The sequence below is a fragment of the Adelges cooleyi genome, unplaced genomic scaffold (genome assembly GCF_023614345.1).
Source record: "Adelges cooleyi isolate 19-005CV unplaced genomic scaffold, UGA_ACOO_1.1 ACOO_flye_CR_arks_rails_tigmint_CR_PRNA_21, whole genome shotgun sequence".
NCBI lineage: Eukaryota > Metazoa > Arthropoda > Insecta > Hemiptera > Adelgidae > Adelges > Adelges cooleyi.
Window position 1 is genome coordinate 11,020,732 of NW_026095871.1, and position 20,734 is coordinate 11,041,465.

Here is a 20,734-nt window from a genome sequence, read left to right on the forward strand (position 1 = left end):
TCGATCCGCTGCCGCCTCGTGTGTTTGTATTCTCTGTTGGTCTGTATGTGTGCTCTTCAGACTTCATGTGCACTCTTTGCTGCTGCTGCTGCTGCTGTTGTGGCGACGTCGGCCAGACAAACCGGTTCTCTCCCTCCCCTATTTGGCCGACACATCGTTCGCTTCTTTATTATTATCATTATCATCATTATTATTATTATTATCACCGTCGCCGTATATACGTACACTATATAATATAACGAGTAAGAATATAATAATAATATAGTGATTTCACTTGCGAGCATTCCACAGATATATACACTACGCCGAGGAGTAGTCCTTCGCGCCGAGCATTATTGAGAAGGTCCATTTGCGCTAGTCCACAAACCGCGAGACACGCGATAATGGCTTTTTGTTTTTTTAATTATCGGATTCTTTCGGACCTATCTTTGTTGGTTGCACACACACACACCACAGACTACATGAAAACAGAAACCATAACGTCAAAATGAAATCGGCGTGACCGCAGATTCAAGCATAAAATTTCATAATAATAATAATATCACAGATCAGATCAGATCGTTATAGTCGGTTATCATTTAAACCGTATGATTTAGGATAAGGAGTTTGTACAATAATATTGTAAAAATATCTGCACGATAATTTATACTAATTCATGCGACTACACTGACATCTTCACGAGTCCTTAATCAGTTCTAATTAAAACAATTTTCTTTGTTTTCGGCCGAGTGAGCTATCTGTTTTCTTATAGTCTGCGGGCACATACACACACACAATGGTATAGAATCGTTGTCGTCGCAGGCGAATAAGAGTTTGGTGTACTTGTACTTATTGTACAATAAGTCGCAGAAGATAATTTTGACTTTTTTTTGGGGGGGGGGGAGGATATCGCAAGCTTTTTTTTTTTAATTGTCCAGACAGTTTACGAAACCTATATGGTAACGGTTTTTTTATTATTTTTATTTTGTTTAGTTTTTTCTTCCGTTTTAATTAAAGATAACATCTCATTTTCGAATTTCGTGTACTCCCAAGACTCTAAAACACCGTGAGTGATCGCAGCAGCGATTTCATCAGCCGAATTCTACGTTTTATAGCTGTTAGTTAAGTTTATTTCGTTTCACATGCGAACGTTGCTATCACAAACAATGGCGTTACCCGAAGGACGCATCGACTATACTAGTATAGTAGTCTGTTTGTCGTCTCCTCCTCCGGTGGGTGTGCAATTACGCTGCTTTCTTCTTACGAAGACAATTACTTTCCTTTATATTAGGCCCAAAAGAAATAACACGAAACAAACTGAGAGAATATGTTTGTTTTTTGTGAGGACATTTCTTGTATTTGTTTACTAAATAATCCCACACACGGAAATATGCCACCCCCAAGGCCGTCGCGTCGGGTTATGTAAGAAAAAACGTCGCGCGTTTCATTGTAGTGACGTTTTCTCGGTTTGCGGTTCATAGTAGTATACAGAGTACATAAAAAATGCAATTGCAAAAAAAAAAAAAAATACCCCTGAAAGAAAGCAATTTGTTTTCAATAATACAGTCCCGGGCCGGTTACGACCGTATAAAAAAATATTACAAAAAGTAATTTCGAACGTCCTTGTTTTTGTCATTTTTTTTTTTTCCAATTCGAATTATTCTTGAAACAACCATTAAAATGTCAAATGGTTTTTTTTTATACATCATCATTGTGAACGATCGAGCATCGGTTAAACTTGATGCGATTTCTTCAAACGTCCGGGATGTAGTTAAACAAATACGAAAACACATCATGTTTAGGCTTTGGTTTTTTTTTTCTTGGACACTTTACGAAGAAAGACGGTCGTCGATCGATTGTATTATTTTCACTTTCCATGTTTAAGTTTAAACAGCCTTCGGGGATAGTGTCACGTCCCGCCGAATCGATGTGCGTCCTCCGCCGTGTAGCTCTTCAATAAGCGAACAACACTTAAGTACACAAAAGAACAGTGCGCAGTGCGGCGAGGTGGTCGGTAGTGTACAAGAGTACACCACTGCGACAGAACGAGTTTTTCTCTCTCGGTCATCGCCGGCTACCGTCCTCGCCCGTCTCTGGCTTTTCCCGCACGACCATTACAGGAATAAATGTAACAATATAAAGAGCGATCCCGACGAGACGACCCACGCTATCTAATTCCGCCCTTTGCCGTTTTGTACTATTATATCGAGCAAACCGACCCGAAATAAGTGATATTGTTTTCGCCCGGACGAACAGATCCGGCCGTCGACAACGTGCTCTGTAGTCCAGTGCGATATACACGTGTATCGGAGAAAAAAATATTATTATTACTTAATAATTGTTAATTATTATTATAAAAGTGAGCGAGCGCCAGGAAGAGAGCGAAAGAGGTGTGCGCGAGATCGTCGTCTACCGATAAAATAAATAATACATACATATATATATATATTACCAGTCCAATGTATATAGAAAACCCGTACCTTTTTTACTTGCACATACGCACACTTTGTCAAGTGCGAGTACTCCAAGCCTCGTGCTCCGGTGAACTCGGTTGACCCTGTAGCTTATAATAATACGCTTTCCACGCGCCGCCACGATGTCTTTTACACCACTCACACAACATATATACAAGCTCCTCTCTGTGACCGCTCTCGGATAGATAGACTATACCACGGTCGGTCGACGCCGACCCATAAATCACACACCGGCCACCACGTCTACCGCGAGTACGGTCTGTAATGAGTTTGTTATTATTATTTTAGTCGCATTGTACAGCTTGTATGTGTGTGTGTGTGTGTGCCTTATAAGCGGATAACGTGCCGCCGACGACAACCTGTGGCTCGTCTCCGGGTCGCATTGCGAGGCCGCAACGACGCGAATATGCCGGACGAGGAGTGTAGGTAGGAAGAGAGAGAAGTTAAGGGGTTTGCCGGACAGAGGTATGCGTCGGTGACACTATTTTTTATTCCCAAGGCAAAAAAAGTATATTGAAAAAATTGCAAAAAACAACGTCCGTCTGGTTTTTTTTCCACGACGATTCTCGGAACGAAAAAAAAAACGCGGAGGAGTATATTATATTATTGTTGTTATGTGTTATTATTATATAGCTGCGTTGTTGTTATCGCAGTATGTAATAATACTCGCGACGCTTGCGGAATTAACGTTATCCAGAACGAACTCGTTTAGGTTTTTGCAATTACAATAAAAGTGCTTAGCCGAACATAGTCTTAAACAAAAGCTATGTGCGCATCGTCTATGGTAAAACCCTTTTTGCGGTTGGTAAAGTTTGCCGTGTGCTCCGTTTCGATCGGCGAGATATCTCAATGGCGCTGCTATAGGTGATAATACTGCGTTTGTTGTGTGTGTTTATAAAATATAATGGCGATGCGGCTCGGATGACGACCCGTTTTGCATGTAATGCTCGGGTAAACGGCATTTATTGGACAATCGTATCTCTCGGTTTATATGTAGAGTAGTTTAACCTGTAGTGGAAGCAAAAATAAGTTCAAACGTCAACGTTGACTCTGGCGGAAGGACACTAATTGGTAAACCGTCGGACAGTCGCGAGAGAGAGAGAGAGAGAGAGAGATTGGCCGGTCGAGATAAAAAGCGTTGCTGCTCGCCTAGAACACAATGACCAAGGTGATGGTGGTGGCGGTTGGAGGGAAAATAAGAAAATAGGGGACGCAATCAAAGGCGCGTATACTATACAGTATGGTAGTACAATCAGAAATATCTACGGGCCGGCCACTGTAGCAGCCGTTAATAATGTGTGCCCGGTATACTTGTCAGCGTAGTCGTCGTCGAGACTTATATATTATAATATGTATATATATATATACATACGTGTGTAATCGTTAAGATTATAATATAATATATTATAATGGCGTTTGTAAGTCTGACTTATTTCATTTTATTTGTTTTGTCTGTCCACAGAAATAACGTTTAACTATGAGGAGGTAGCGGGCGCTGTCATGCTCCACAAGCTCACGCACCGTTTGGCGGCGGCTTTCCTGCTGCTGGCCGTCGCAGCCTTCGGTCCCGGACGATCCGAACACGGTGAGTAGTGCACTTATGTTGTTATTAATATTGATCCTCGAATCCTTATAACGGTTGGTTATCGTTTTTTAATGGTGGCAACAAAACGCCCGATTTTCGGGGTCTGGGGCGCCCACCCGCCCCGTTATGTGTAGGTTAAGTTGACATAAACAAGAGCAACAGACGCGTGTATTTCACGTGTAGGAAAAGAAAAACAATAATAATAAAAAGACATATCCGGTCGTTAAAACGTCACGTGAAAACACCGCTCGACGGCTGCGGAGTACTAATATAAATTATTAGGCACCTCGTGTGTGTGTATACTATGAGAAAACGTACCCGAATCGATTCACATGTATGTAAAAAAAATATAACGCCGCCAACTTGTCGCGGTCTTCGGTTTCTCAAACAAATCAAAAGAAAATACAATGTGTTTTGCGCGACGCACGGCCATTATGGACTTCTTCTAAAACGTTTTTCCGGAAGCTGAGACACGACTTCCATTGCGGCGTGCGTGATAGATTATTGCTTTGAACAACCCGTGCACAACATAATTGTGTATACAGTGTGTACACAAAAGCAACGACGACAAGATCAAGAGTCTTTTGAGAATCGCCCGTCGTTCTTCGAATTGCGTTTTTATTTATTTATATTTTTTTAAAACACACACGCTCTACAGCGTGTTCGGTCCGGGGTAATAATATTAATCTTTCATTATACCATTATTTCCATCGCGGCTTCTCTCCCTCGGCTAGGTCTCCGTCTCTGTCTATATCTTTACATATACACACACACAAGCACGGGCCAATCATCGCGGTAGGAAAGCGGTGCGGATTCGTGCGAGGCGCATTCTTAAATCAACATGCCCGGAGACTCCCCGGGGCCTTCCGAACCGCACTATAACCACACGGCCCCGTTGTACTTACACTATCGTGTTCCGATGGATATGTATATATATATATTTTTTTTTTTTCATCTTATAATATCATACCACCGCCTTCGAATAGGTCTATATAAACGAGCGTGACGTTCTCTCTTCACTCGCCGTATCATTTTATGATGTCGTTTAAAGACAAACACACACACACACACACAAGCCGGCGTAAGGCAATATTTTAACATAATATTATTTGCTTCTCCCGCCGTACTTACACCAACTCACTCTCTCTCTCTCTTGGCTCCGTTCGCCTTCGTTTTCCATAATAATAATAAGTAATAACCTATAAGCCGCGCACCGATTATTCGTCAATACAGTAAGTACACACGGGCACATAACCCGACTTACACCGTCTCCCGCGGGGTACTTAACCGCCGCCAATGCTGTTGTGCATTTATTTATGTGTTTGCGCACATACGGTCGCCTCCAGTTTTAAATCCAGGCGCACTTGGCGGCTCCACGTGGTAACCGTTTTTTTTGCACAGCGACCGTTTACTTTATCGCTAAAAAATCCATAGTATTCATCATTATCGGCAATATTGACCGCGTACACTATAGAGCCGAGTCGACCAATAACCGATGGTGCTTACTAACAAAAAAATAATGAAAAATAAAATTTGATCATAAACGAAACCGCGGTTGTACGGTCGAACGCATCGGAATAGGTTTAACACGTCGTAACAATATATTATTATATTGGCACTATAAAATGTATAATCCGGCTATATTATACAGGATGTAATACTCTCCAAGGGTTGTTTTGCTCGTGATCAAGAAAGGTTTGGTCGTTTATTGAAAAATCCTCCTCGGGGTCCAAAAAGCGATGAAATTTTACTACGCCATCTGGTCGAGTGCATTGTAGTTTTATTGCGGTTTGAAAGTTGGGAAATCCACGACGGTCCGGATATATTATAGAGAACATTGTCGGATACGATATCCCAAAATGTGTACTCGTGCGTTTGCTTTAAATAGCCACGCTCGGAACCGGCTGGGAAATAAAGGGTGTATTGCGCTGTAGGTGATGTTATTATACATTTTGAAACTCTCAGACAACTCTTGGGAAACCCCACATTAGGGGCACTTCATAAACATTATTGTTTTAAATTAATTAACAGCAACCATAGTCTTCTATAGTAATATAGTAAAAAATCCAAAACCTTAAGTAAAAGTAACAACTCTGAAGTCAACCCGGGTATACAATCAAAGTTAATATTTCAAACGGACGAAGTAGTTCCCCTCGAGCCCAGATTTTTTAATGGTTGTGTATAGGGAGGTACTTTGGGTTTTTGAGCTTTTTTTTTTAACGGGGCCGAGAAAAGAGCCACCGATATTGTGGTTGTATAATATATACAAAATAGAAGTCAGAACGCGTCGTTACTTTGTGTATTTCATAATAAATTCACGTATAGTAAAGGGGCCGTTGAACGTACGGGGAGCCGTGGGAGTAAAAAAAAAAACGTTTTTCATTTTTTTACGCCTGCATATTTTATTATGATATGCTCGTTCGAGAGAAGAGAACTTGGCGGCTCCGGTATCTCCTTATGGTGGCGACCGCGAGAGATGTGTCTTCCATTTCATTGTTTATTCATACTCTTGTCCGACTCTCTCGGCGATCCGCTTATTGTTTTATTATTTTAATTCCGAACACACGAGCGGGCCCATGTGTGTATGTATGTACGAGTATATTATAGAAACTAAATAATAGCGACACACGGACTGAACTCCCACGAGAGTCCAATTAAAAAATGTATATACATATATATATTTAAAAAACAAAACGGTTCGACGTGAGAATATCAAGTATATACACTATGGGCCGACGGGCGGACTTTCGTTTTCGTCCGGTCGCTTGTCCGTTAAGGATGGTTTCTTTGGAAATAGTTTTTCCCGTCCACGTTCGCCTACATTGAAGTCTCGGTTGTTGGTGTAACCGACCGCGGTGCGGTACAAGTATGTATAGGTATTTACCTTTGGCCGCGAACAATGCGCCTTAGGTAGTCCGCCTGGAACATGATGCGGACATATCGGCGCATTGTTGTCGTAAGACAAATGCGGATCGGGACCCAGATCTGCCCCACATATTGTGTATGTTGTATATTTAGGGCAACATAATATTATTATGATGAAATTAAACAACAGTTGTGCGGCCGAAACCCGAGCTGCGCCGCTCTCGAATCTCTTTTTCAGCAGCTGCGGCCGGTCTTGCGTTGGCATTCGATCGGACGGTTTTCAACCCAAAACGCCCAAAAAAAAATACTCTACTCTTCTTCAAATTTGGCCGAGATTCGATAAGAGTGTTTCACTTCAATTCTGGCCGTGCGTGACGCCGGTGAGCTTGCAGGTTTTGGCCGAGGGCCCGCCGCCAGCGCTCTCGCAAGAAACATAATCTCATTACCGCCTCCCCAAGGTATATATATATATTATGGGTATGTGTGCACGTGAGTATATCCCTCGGTCCCGTGATTGCCTCGGCGGCCGTCGGATCGATACGACCGCTGTGATGAGAGGCGATGACGCTCTCCGCCAACGTGCCTGCATAATATTGTACAGAACTGGCTGTTGTTTACAGCCCAAGTGGCTTAACTTACGCAAACGCCTAGGGTCTGCTGTGTGTTGTATATATTATACGAGTTGACATTTCGAAATTTGCAAATTTACCGATTCTCAGTCCCCGTCAACTCTCTCTTCGGTCACACGTTTTACAATAATTCCAATACTTCGATATAATATAATATTTATTACGTGCAGGTTAGTTGTTTTATGTGTTTATACCTGTCGGTAATTTTTTTTTTTTTTTAACACTTGGCAAGGCGAGATTGTGTACAGCCATCGCATCGCACTTAGATGCTCGCCTATATAAATGCGTGTACGCTTTTCTCGCATAGAACTTTTAACACGTTTGCCATTGCGAAACCCGTCAACATTGTCAACCGTAGGTATTAAATTGTACGCGTAATGTGTTAAAAAAAAAAAAATACAAATAAAACCCTAAGGAGGAAAATCTATTAACCGGTGGCACACGGACCGCTTTCAAAACGGGCGCGTTGTGCAATATCTTGCCGCCGATCCAACACAATGTGATAGACGGTGATTTATTAATACTAGTTTGGTGCGTAAGCTATTATAAGTATTCGATAATATATTATATATAAACGAAAGTGATCGTCCGAGTATATAATACACATCGGGGCATTGGTCGATCACGACTAGAATGTAGGTACGTACACACCGGTTATATTATGTTTTTTCATCCCCGAAAGTAGTGTTATTGCACACCCTCTAGCAGCGTCAAACTATGTTATTTTCTATTTCTCCGCACGACCGCTCTCTTGTGCAGATATCTTATAATCAATCATTATGATTAGAGTAAATATTTGTACAGTATATATTTATAATACGATATTGAAAACGGCTTTACTCGATCGGCTCGCCTATATAAACGTGTATAGAAAAAATTTAATAACCGTTTAGCGTAGGTCACGTTTTTTTTTTGGGGCCGTTAAAACAGGAGGCGGTTCGAATATATTGATTTACTGTTTGCACACGGACAAGCCAACCAAAACTTACTACCCAAACACCGGATGACCCCAACCACGACTCCGCATACCTGATTAAGCACTCGTATCTAATAACAGACTGTGTCCCAGTTAGACACTAAAAGTGACCGGATTAAACGACTTGGAGCTCAATCATTTTGTTTTACGCTCATCTGTATAAGTGTAGGCCGAGGTTCAGTCGCTGTGCAGTTAATTGTAGCGTTCACAATCGCGGATCTGGTAATCTAAACGGTTTTTATTGCGCACTCCGGTTACCTATTATTATTATAGTGACCAATGTCGTCGACAAGCACCTCTTGTCCAGCCTCTTTTATAGAGTTCTCGTTGTTATTACTGTTGTTACAATACAGTCTAATTAATTCCGCGCACCGGTAGGATATTATGTATGTATTTTACCTACCGGCAGTGTCGGTTCCCACGGGAGACAGATACAGAGAGAGAGAGAGAGTGTGAGAGGAAGACAAGATTATTATTATTATACATATATATATGTACTAACAATCCGAACGTTACACGTAGAGAATTAAATCGGCGAATGTGCGGCATAATCTGGGCGTTAATTACGGTATTTGGACCGTTGGCCGTAAGGACCCGTAGCAGCAACAGCAGCAGCGAGACTAAACCTGTAGCAACAACAACAGCTAGACCCTACAAGAGAGATTATTACCAACTGTATTATTATGTTTGTGCTTAGGCTATACCGCGTGAACACGACGATGAGATTACACATTTTATGGAATTAGTTGAAAGTTTTCAAGCCCTTCTTGTGACAGACAGTCACAATGTACCTACTTGCATTCCGGTTGTGACACACAAGAGAACGCGCCGTTTTTCATCCATCGATATTGTTTTTGTTCGATTCGAGTTACCAAACAAATTAATTATTAAATAGGACGTGTGCCGCATATTGTACCATTATAATCCGCCGACTTTTCTTATTGTGTGTTGTGCGTTAGTATAATAAAATAATTCATTTTCATAATAACAACAACATGTTATATTATTTCACGGTCGGCGGACGCAAAATCCCCGCGATGAAATAATAAACAGATTGTTTACGCCTTCCGGTTTAATCTGCGGATTACCTTTTTTTGAATAATAAATTTATTTTTTGCATTTTTCCGTCCATCGAAGACACAAGAGTGGTCGTTTGGTGTTCACAGCAAGTGTAACGCATTCCGATGCTGTTTAAACGTTGTGTTTTGGATTATGATAATTTTTTTTTAAAAATAATTTTTCTTGTACCGAAAGCTGAAAAACGACTCTCTACCATCGTGTTGTGTGTACAGGCTTTAACGACATTCCTAATTCTAGCACGACCACTCACTGCACGTGACGGAGGTGGTGGTCTCATATTATTATTATATTAAGTCCCTGGAAATAACAACGATTCTTCACACGCCGTAAACACAAATTAGCCGTCGTCACCCCTGTTTATCCACAACACTAAGAGTACACACAGTGCACATACACATACACGCTGAGCCTCATTAAGACAAGTCACCGCGGCCGACACACACACACACGCCGTTGTGTTCAGCCCGTCCCTTTTAGTTAGAATAATAATAATAACGACCAAGACGACAGTGTGTGTGTGTGTGTATATAATAATATTACACTTACAAGCAAGCAGCGTCGTCTGGAGTTGTTAACGCGCGCGCGAGGCCTCGGTATAGAAGAAGAGAGAGACATGACACACATCGCGACAGTTATGGTTTCGGCAGTGCACGGGTGTTGGAATACTGTGTATACTGTATATATGCGTGTATAGAGAGAAGCACGTACCTAATATACTTAAGTATCGGGGGCCAAGAACAATGACTCGGCGAGCGGCTCGAGTAATTTGTAAAACGCCACGGTCCCCTCCCCGTCCCCTCCCCTCATCTGCATCGCCTCGTGTAACAAATGTCAGTACACCGGAATGACGCGATGACAACGAATAAAAATATATCAAAATGCAAACTAATATATAACTTGGCTATGGTGTTTTTTTTTTTTTTTAGGGGAGGGAGTGGGGTGAAGATGTGAGCCCACGTGTGTGTGTGTGAATTGGCGATCCCCAGACTTAATTAATTACCATCTCTAGAGTAACGAGAGTATCGTTTTTCAGTTAAATAATTGGCCGCCGTCACCTTATTTATTTATTTTTTTTTTGAAAATAGTTTTATTTATAAACTTTATAGATACTAATTTTTTTTTTTCAATAGCGCGTTGCTCTCGGACACGGTTACAAGCGAGCAATTAAAACGTATATCGTATATTAGTATACATACATTTTATTATATTTTTACACAAACGCGTTATTTACCTAGAGGCTGAACCGTGACCACATAACGTTTATAATAAGTGTGTTAGGAAAATACATGTATGTAAAGCGGACGGCGCGCCGCGTTTCCTCAGACAAGGATTAATAACGTGTCCGTTGCATATGTGTGTGTGTGTGTGTTTTATCATACTTAAATGGAATATATTGTACGTACCGTGATCATATTATTATCATGGGCAGATACGCGGTTTTCAAAGTATATACAAGGGTATGGAGTTATTTGCGTTGGCATAACTGTAAAACACGAGCGCCAGACGACTTTGTGCTGTACAAATCCAAATTCCCTATAGACTATATTATGCTCTGGTTTTGCACTGTATGGTTCATATCATTGCACGTTTTTCATACTAACACACACAGACTTCTATTATTTATGTCTATCCTAGTCACTCCACACGTCCATCTCTCAACAAACTAGTTTCAGCTACTTCCACTGTTCAACACCAACTTCCATGTATATCGTTACAGTATCAAAAAAAAATCTCTTCTACCCTAAACGGCATGGTTCCTTACACAAAACACCCCTGTCGCGATTATCTTACATACACGATCCTAGATGCTAATATTTCTCTCCTCTGTTTGCTTCCAAGAATAATAAGGTTTCTCTATTATTTTCTTCTGAATTCGACTTTATTGCGGGATTCATTGTATGAAAAACAAATGATGATAGAACGCCGCAAGTGATCTTCTATGCGGACGAGATTCTATGAAAAGTAGTTCAAATAAAAAATTAAAAAATCCAAACCGTAACCTAGCTTTGGCCGGAGGGAGTGTGAATGAATTATATTACACTGTTATCGCGGTTGATGTTGTTACTTGTTGATGATTAAATCAAAAGTGACGGTTTTAGTGTATGTGTGTGTGTGTGGAAGTAATGGTGATGCGCAGAAGTCCAGCTGGTCGAAAACGAAACCAGGGCGATTCGATGCTTGCACATATTATTATTATGCAGAGGGGAACCGGTTCAAGGGGAATTTTGTGGTAAAAAAATACGGATATAAATTATATCCGTGCAATCATTGAACATTGGCCTGTCGGGGAGTGAGTATGTTATTATTAAACGGCCGCGGTATGAAGATAGACAGACAGAGAGAGAGAGAACAACTTTTTAGATTATTGACTTACAAGGGAAATATGCCGTTTCTCGTGCGAGCACGCCGTTATTATGTTGATAATAATAATAATACAAAAATCTATTGCCTGCACACGCATGCAACCTGTATATGTGTATTAATAATATACTTTTATATTAATTATTATTTTAAACATATTGTGTGCGAAACCGGCGTCGCACTTTCGTAGTCGCGAGCCTGCGTTTATTGTGAAATCTCAATTGGCTTGTGCGCCCCTATAATCGCGCATGTTATTATTATTTAAAAATGTGTTTTATTTATCAGTTGTGTGTGTGTGTATTATTATTACTATTATTATTGCTCTAAACCGCGTTCGACGTTCCACAATGTGTCTGTCTCGGAATTTTTGCACTGCGGCCCACATATAGGCATTAAAAAAAAATATATATATACATAGGAGGAGTAGTCGGATTTCACCTGTCCTATCCGTTTGATCGGACGGGCACAGATTGCACCCATCGATACGACCGCGAGGGGGTTGGGCTGTTTTCATTATACACTCGGCGAGAAATAATAAAACGATGTGTAAAAATAATAGCGGGGTTTTATGTGGCAAATAAATAGGTTTTTTTTTTTGTATTGCTGTTGTCCCACCCGAACAAACGAAAATAAATGAAAAATGTGCATTATAAAGAAAAATTCGATGGTGGCGGTCTACCTGCGTGTACCTGGCAAGTAATTATTGGATATTAAACCTAGCCGAAGATATCTCCGGTCGTTCCGCTATAGGAAAGCTGTTACGGTGGTGAGATGACGTTATCCGGCCCGAAGGACCGTTTAAATCGTATTTGGGTATAATGAGTGGAACGGACGGCAAAATGTAAAACTTACAACACTGTCACAACACTATCTGATAATTTGATCCCCGGTCGTTGTCGGGATTTCATTTCGTTAACCGTGTGATATTGTTATCTTTATACCTGTCACGTAAATGGAGGGGGGGGGGCTTCTTGAATATTATTATATACATTTAAGCGCTATGATAATTGCCCGTGGAATTCCGTCGGCGTGCACCGTGTGCTATACGGTAGAAGAACAACAATAATAAAATATATAATAATATAATTGTTTATCCGGTGCTCGTGGTATAGTAAATGGGCGCGATTCGTTTCGGTCAGATTTTCCTGACGTCTTCATAGGCGGCCGCTTTGAAAGACGAAAACTCTCAACAATTCTACACACACAAAACGGTGGCTGGCATTTAATCGCATTTTCCACGCCGCGACGGGTCTCCCGAAAGCGAACACGTTAGAGCGTTAAAACACAAATTAAGTTATCACAGGACAAAAGTAAAATGAAGAAAAAACGACAATCCAAACGATATATATTTTTTTTAAAAATTTATTCCGGCACTAACTCTGGCAAACGCACTCTTGGTGACGGCCCCCGCGTTATACATGTTATTATAATATAATATGTAGTCGGCAAACACTGAGCAATGACAGCAATGATTATTACCCCGGTGCTACATGGGTATGCCGCCCTTAGGTTTTTTTTTTTGAGATTATTATTTGGACAAGGTACGTTATTTGTGTGTGTGTGTATAAGTGCACGGCTAACTGGTTTCGAGGGCTACGCAAATACCCAAAAGGAAAACACGGATGATGATGATAATGATAATAATATTTTGTCGGCCCATTATTATGTACGACGACACGCCGGGCATCGAAGCAACTCCAACCGATGACCGCGCACATTTTTCTTAATGTACAATATATATAATAGGTATACTTTTTTCCCATTACCACCGGAGTCCACGCCGACATGATGTTTTTTGAACTCTACCGGTATTCCATTATCATTATACTATTATTATTACTGTGTGTGTATATCTATGGGGACGGTTATTCATTCGGGCGACGTCGAAGGATTTGAGACAATTTTCTTTCTGTGTGTAAATCACGGTAAAAACAAAAAGAAAAACTCAGAAATAAAATAATTAAAAAAAACTATGTCCTTTGGTTTTCAAAATGTTTCATAATTATTTATTAGGTATTATATTATTATTAATTTTTTTGAGATCTTATCGATTCGAACAGGATTTATTTGTTATAGCTATTACTAGTAGTATATTATTAAGTACCATTGGTACTTAAGGCATTTAATATACGTCTTGAAAGTATTCATTATATATGAGCCCGTCGAAAGTATCTTCAAAAGTGAAGTGGCGTAAGTTATTATTTTTCTTTCTTTCAAAAATTGATATTATCGCTATTAATAAGACACTTTTGTCGGTTACACTTAACAGTGACATACACGTGTATGACACAAGTGTACGATGTGTGCAATTACCACGAGTCCTTGGCTAGGGGGCCCATCATTACCCAAAGTTTCAAAAAAAGAAAATAAATACAATTTGTAATACTACTATACACTTAAAAATGTACAAAAAACATTGTCACCTTTACGGTGCTCAACAGTCAACCTGATATCATTGTTGTAATTTATAATTATATAAAATTCTATTAACTACTTCTTCGAATACAAATTACAGTTTTTGTCGATTGACCGTTATTGGCAATCAGTTTTCCATGGATCTGTCCGTTTTCGTTGTCGCCATGCAAGACTTTCTTACTTGTACAATAAAAAGGCTGAAAAAAAAACGACTTACATAGCTTTTGTTGGTATCAATTTTTGAGGCATTCTCCAAGTGTGTAGAAATGTTACCGTCGGATTAAACGCAAAATGGAGTGACCAGACAGTGCCGGTGTTTCAGAGGCGACACGACCCTAAGACACACCTCGCATATCACCGAGGAGGTGACGGGCGGATAGAATAGGGCGCTGCGAGTCGCAGGTAATAATTCGTTTGGGGGTAGTGAAAAAAAAAACAACAGTCGAGAGAAGAGTATTAACTCTTCGACGAAATGCCCGCCCGAGTGGCGACGGTGTTAATAAGTCCACCGGAGGGAGGATTTTCTCCGTCGCACGGTTTTTTTTCCTCTTCTTATATATACAGTTATCATTGTATTAACATTTAAACGGATTCGCCGGCGAGTCCCCTTTGAATATAAATTGCTTAATTAATATTATTAGTCGCAGTATTTTCGTCACTCGCGTTGCAATCATTTCCCACGGGACTTCCAGTGTTCTCCCCGGCCGCCGCTCTTCCCCTTGACTCGACGGCTCCTCGCTTCGCTGTCCGTTTGACAAAATATACCACACAGCTGCCGTGTGTGTGTGTGTGTGTTCTTCTTCCAAGATCCGTCCAGGTCAAGTTCAGCAACTTCTGGCCCGATTATACACCCACGACCCCGCCCCCCTTAGAAGCACGTGCAGCGGTAGTATACATATATTATATTATAATAACAACGTGTCAACGGATTTCCGAAAAACGTTTAACGCACAAACATATTATATTGCATATATATATAGGGTATCGATAATTAATATAAAAAAAATTGAATAAACATTACAAAGCTCGATTACAGCAACACGTATATTATAATATGATAACCGCGGGCACCGAATGGACATAGCTGGTGCGCGTCGTGGTGTATATAATATTATGTGTACATTTTTTTTTCTTCTAAAAGTAATTTTATTTTGGTTAACGGAGGTTGTCGGCCGGTCGAGATTGGGTATAGGAAGATCGACAGAGAACCTGTTCGTAGACTACCATCATACGTTGCAGTGTGTGGGCGGAGGCTGAAGAGACGCGTTAGAGTAGGATATTCAATTTATAGTTTGCCAAATACACGGGTCTTATTAAATCACACAATAATAATAGTATACATTAACAACCGCTATTTTTTATTGCCTTGTTGTTTTTAAATCGTATTCTTTGTATAGCTGGTCCGCGATAATCGCCTTGATCGGTATTCCCATAAACACCGTACACTCGGATATGCCATCGACCGACTGAGCCTTGATAAAAGGAAACGAAAGTGGATTATTTTACGCGGATACTAACAACCGCATTTGCGCGTTGGCTTGATATACTGATGGGGCAATTATTGCCTGTGCGACATTTTACCAAGTGCGAGCCTAAAGGACTAAATTGGTGCTAAAAAAGTCACATTCGAGTATAAGATAGGTACTTTCGTTAAAAATTGTAAAAAGGAAAAAATCATAAAATATTGATAATATTAAAATGGCGTAAAAAACATTTTAATTAAGACTGTTTTCTTGCTATATATTGGAATATATATTTAATGGGATTACAATAATATAATTTTCACATTTCATTTGAACATTCAAACGTCACTTTCTATAAATCGTTGCACGGGCTCGAGGAGATCCCTATGTTTTGTCTTTTTTTTTCCTGGAGGAAAAGTGCCTAGTGAAACTCCTGCATGGTCTGCCACCAGCGCAGCGCGCGTTAATCTGTGCCTAGTCCGATGATAATATTTCTCATCTAGCGGTTTTCCAAACAGTCCGCGTCGGCCGGTTCAGGTCTCAGGACGATGTACAATAAACAATAATAATATACCTGTATAATATCTATTACTCTGCCGTTGGTCCATTATAATATTATATTATATCGATCCGCGCGGTAATCACCGTGTAGGTTTTTGCCTTCGACTCGATACCTAACAGACACACACACATATACCTAACCTAACCGAGTTAAACGACAACACGAATTGATCGGTCAACTGTGTGTTGCCTACGTAATTATGCGGCGTGCTAGCGGAATACCTAATGAGATGAGGCGCACATAATCATTTGAACGCGCGTCGCCGAGATGGGTACACACACACAGACACACACGATATATATATATATACATTTACGTACATGTAATAACATTATATTATTATTATGTAGCCGCGTTGGAAGGGAGAGAGATCGATGGGAGAAAGGGGTGAAGAAGGACAATCTGTCCGGCTTTAGAACACAACGGCGCGGCGTGTTCCGGTCGTGTGTCTAGCGCGACACGCCGTAAACATGTCACATTTCATTAAAGGAAAAATACTCGGCCCAGACACCTATAAGACGTATACGCCGGCATAAATAATCATAATAATAATAAAAAGAAACACATTCGCGCCCACGCGACGATTATCTTCTTTCAGTCCAGGCGCGTTATAAATCCGAGTATATATTTATATATATAAGTTAAAACGTGCCCGATTCGTGTTAATAATTATTTATTACTTTTTTCTACCATTTCTTTGTCGTCACCACACTTCACGGAAAAAAACATAACCGCGTTAAGCTGTAAAGCGCACACTCTAATGGGCGGACAAAGTCGGAACACATTGGATGTTTTCTATCTTGCGCGATGATCATTGGACGAAATATTGACCTTAGAAAAACAGACCTAGGAAAATAATCCAATAATAATGATTCGGTAACAAAAACAATTTTGAATTCTCGAATAAGAGCTCACAATGTGTACTTTATACTGTGCTTAAAAATAAAAGTACCGACTTTAACCACAAGACAAACACACATAATAATATGTTGTCTAATAGGTAGGACAATATAAAAACAAATACAAATAAAGTCTAAAACGCAAATTTTGAAATGTTTTGTTTTCAATATTATGTAATAAGCATTATATAATGTTACTTTTTATCCTTTTTTCAATTAATTTAATTAATTTTCTTGTGATATTTTATCATTCAGTATGCTTCTAATAATTTATTATTGTTTATATTAATAAATTGATTTGTAGTAAACGTGGTTTAATTTCATCTACTGTCACAGAAATCGACATTGGCCCATTTAGTAGACCCTAGAAACAAAATTCAATCTACTACTCGGGATTAACCTCTAGAAAGTATAACTGCTTTACAATTTTTCTGGGACCCTTTTCCAGCGGATCATACAGAGTATATCTGTTATTATCTATACAATAATGATTATATCATAATGCAACGTTTGATAGCATGCATTTCCGGAGTGTACGTGTATGATTGGCGGTCAGGTGCAGCAGCAGTGCACCAGCTAACTCGTGCATTGTGCTTATACCGCATCACATGGAGGTTATTATTATTATATGTTATGTATAAGTGTCGGTCACGGTGCGATATCAATTGCCAGCGCAGGGCCCAATTTGGTGGTAGCCGAATACTACTACAATATACAAGTGGTGTGTGTAATGTGTGTCGGAGTGTGAGTTGTCAGTTGTGTTGACCACAACTATAATAATTGGACGTTCCTATGTTACATAATGTACAAACGCGTATGGATCCTCTTAACGTTATGTACGATCCGTCATCATAGTTCTCTAGTGTAGAGTAGTTTGCAATTTGCGCACCGCTTAAAATAACCCGGTTAATTATCGACCGTTTCTACCGTCAGAACTGGTGGGGATATAATTGTCAATGAACGGGATAAACAATTTTTCACAGAGTTAACCTCAACAATTTCTGTGTATTTGTTTAAAAATTGCATTTACAAACGAACGCGCATCATTAATATTACACGATTTCATTAAAATTTTAATACGTTCGCTTTTTTTACTGTATACAAAATTTGTACTTGCAATTTTGTAAGTTCGTTCCACTGGCAGGCTGCAAAGGGCATGGCTGTTGTGTTGACAGATTGACTTTCGGTCCATTCTTCTTCAACATTTGAGTTAACTTGTTAATAGCATATTGTATCATAGCCGCGTCGAGTACAAATATATTATGTGTAATTAATAACAAATATTATTATTATTACATGTTATTTGTTAATACCGATAAAACATGCATCGGTCGTTTGACGCATATTTATGTGTGTATTTTCTTATATAATTAACCTATACCTACATATAATAATATAATACCGGCGAGGTGATAAAACGTTGCAAACGATTTGATTAGTACCGCCGTTTTATTATTCGCGTACGCCAAACAACCGTTTTATGATTAAGTTTTTTTTGTATATGTATATATATATATATTTTTTTTTTAAATATTAACTAATAAAAATTGAAAATAGCCGTCGGTCGTCGTAAATAGCAGATTTTTTTTTTATTAACGCGTGCAAATCCGAAAAGCACATGCAATTTGATGCGCGACGATACAACGTTATCTTACAGACGGGGTTTCGTGGAAATTACTGCGATTTTATATGTTCTTAACGTGTTTGCCCTTATTTTTCGTTTTAGGGAACGCTTCCAATGAACTGGCTTGTATTTTTTATACCGCCGGAGACATATAAAAGTATATAGCCCCGTCCAGTCGTTTTTGAAACTAGTCCAATATAATCTTATGTACATACATTTCGGTCGTCTGGACGTTTTAACGGCAATACCAAAAACGTTAATAAGATGCCGGATGGAGGACTCCATTCTCTTGTGATAATGTAATACAAAAACCACATGAGCAATGTCGGTTCTAACTCTGAAACACACGAACAACATTAAATATTATACTGTAATCGGCTGTCGTTTGGAAACAAAAGTTTTCTGTACTAGGTTAGGTTATCTTGGGCAAGGATGATAGAGGGCAAACTTGATTACACGATTTTATAGCCGCGGGAAATTGTTGGCTCTTTTTAGCGGTTGAGGTTGTTTTACACGGAGTAATTTCAAATGACAATTTTTTTTTCCCCATCACGTTCTATAAAAGAAGCGTTGTAAATCGATACGAATCTCGAGTGTTGCTTTGTAGTAGGTATAATACACTTGCGGAGAGAAGCGGTTTATCAAATGCACTGTACGCGGTCGACAAGCCTCGTCAGTTGCATCCTTTGAAATAGTATATTGAAAAAAAAAAGCTTTACTATGGGGTTTTTCGATTTTACTCTACTAAAAATTATGTATCCAGTTAAACCTTAGAGGCCTCTTCGTACCGTGTTCTAAAATATTCCATTGGGAGTCTCCCCAGCTCAACACAATCGATGAGAGCTGCTTTTTGAAAAAAAAACATTCGCAATAGTGTAACATTTTTTTGTCGTATCCAACCCTTTACAAGATGTGTTTTATTACATTATATGTTTTTAACTATGAATAAAGAACATATTTAACATAAAAGAATCAAGAGCGTTGAGTGTTTAAGACGTATGCAATTTGTTTTGCCGTTTCTTCGTTCGTAAAACATTTATTTTTTTGTACCTACTATTATTCCTGTTGTTGCCTTTTATTTGTAATAAATGTATTACAAGCTTTATGCTTTATTTTTTCAATTCCCGAATGCCAAAATACCTAGTATTTTTTTTACAAGGTTTGGACGTTTCAAATACAAACTTAATACACAAATTCTATGCATTCAAAATAATAAAGGTTACTTTTATTGCAATATATTTTGTATATTGTCCGACAATAACACAATAAAAATAAATACCAGCGGGAAACTTTTTTTTTTGTCGTACCTGTTTACTTTAAAATAATTTCCCCTCTTCGTAGTCGTACACAGAAGCAGACGTGTCCGAAAGAGGAGCAGCCGCTCCTCGTCCCGGTAAGCAGCATTGAGACGGTTTTCCCCAGGGAGACACATTTGTTGTACCGCCTTCCCACAGGAACTTACAGGGTCTCTCCTCTGCTCCATGTCCTTGCCGATCGATCCACCTACCGCCTATTGTTGTTGTTGTTGTTGCTGCTGCTGCTGGCGTTCACCGCTGTTCTAGGTGTTGTTATAATATACTTGACAAACAAATCTGCTGAAGTTTTTTCTATTTCTCCGCGTCCCGACTTGTTCCATACTTTTGTGAGTGTTTAACAATACACGTTTGTCGTCGATTCAATCCTCGTTCCGTGGAAAATTGTACTTTTGTTAATATTTCCTCGCCGTCGCTTGATGTTGATTTCATTTAATGACTTTCGGAAAATAATCATCCTCTTCTTTGGAATAATTGTCTGAACTCCTCTGGTCCATTAACCGGAAAGC

General features: G+C 39.5%; 2 protein-coding genes across 13 annotated transcripts in view; both read left to right on the plus strand.

Annotated features, from left to right (window-relative positions):
- LOC126834734 (serine/threonine-protein kinase mTOR) overlaps positions 1 to 20,734 on the plus strand; it is a 192,341-nt gene that overhangs the window by 107,280 nt on the left and 64,327 nt on the right. The window lies entirely within an intron of this gene.
- The window catches only part of LOC126834735 (ephrin type-B receptor 1-B), a 102,969-nt gene that overhangs the window by 41,521 nt on the left and 40,714 nt on the right, over positions 1 to 20,734 (plus strand). For all 11 annotated transcript variants that reach the window (XM_050566879.1, XM_050566874.1, XM_050566873.1 and 8 more), the window contains one exon: positions 3,916 to 4,038. In XM_050566879.1, the coding sequence (XP_050422836.1) occupies positions 3,954 to 4,038 (85 nt within the window). In that variant the 5' untranslated portion in view covers positions 3,916 to 3,953. The remainder of the gene's footprint in view (positions 1 to 3,915; positions 4,039 to 20,734) is intronic.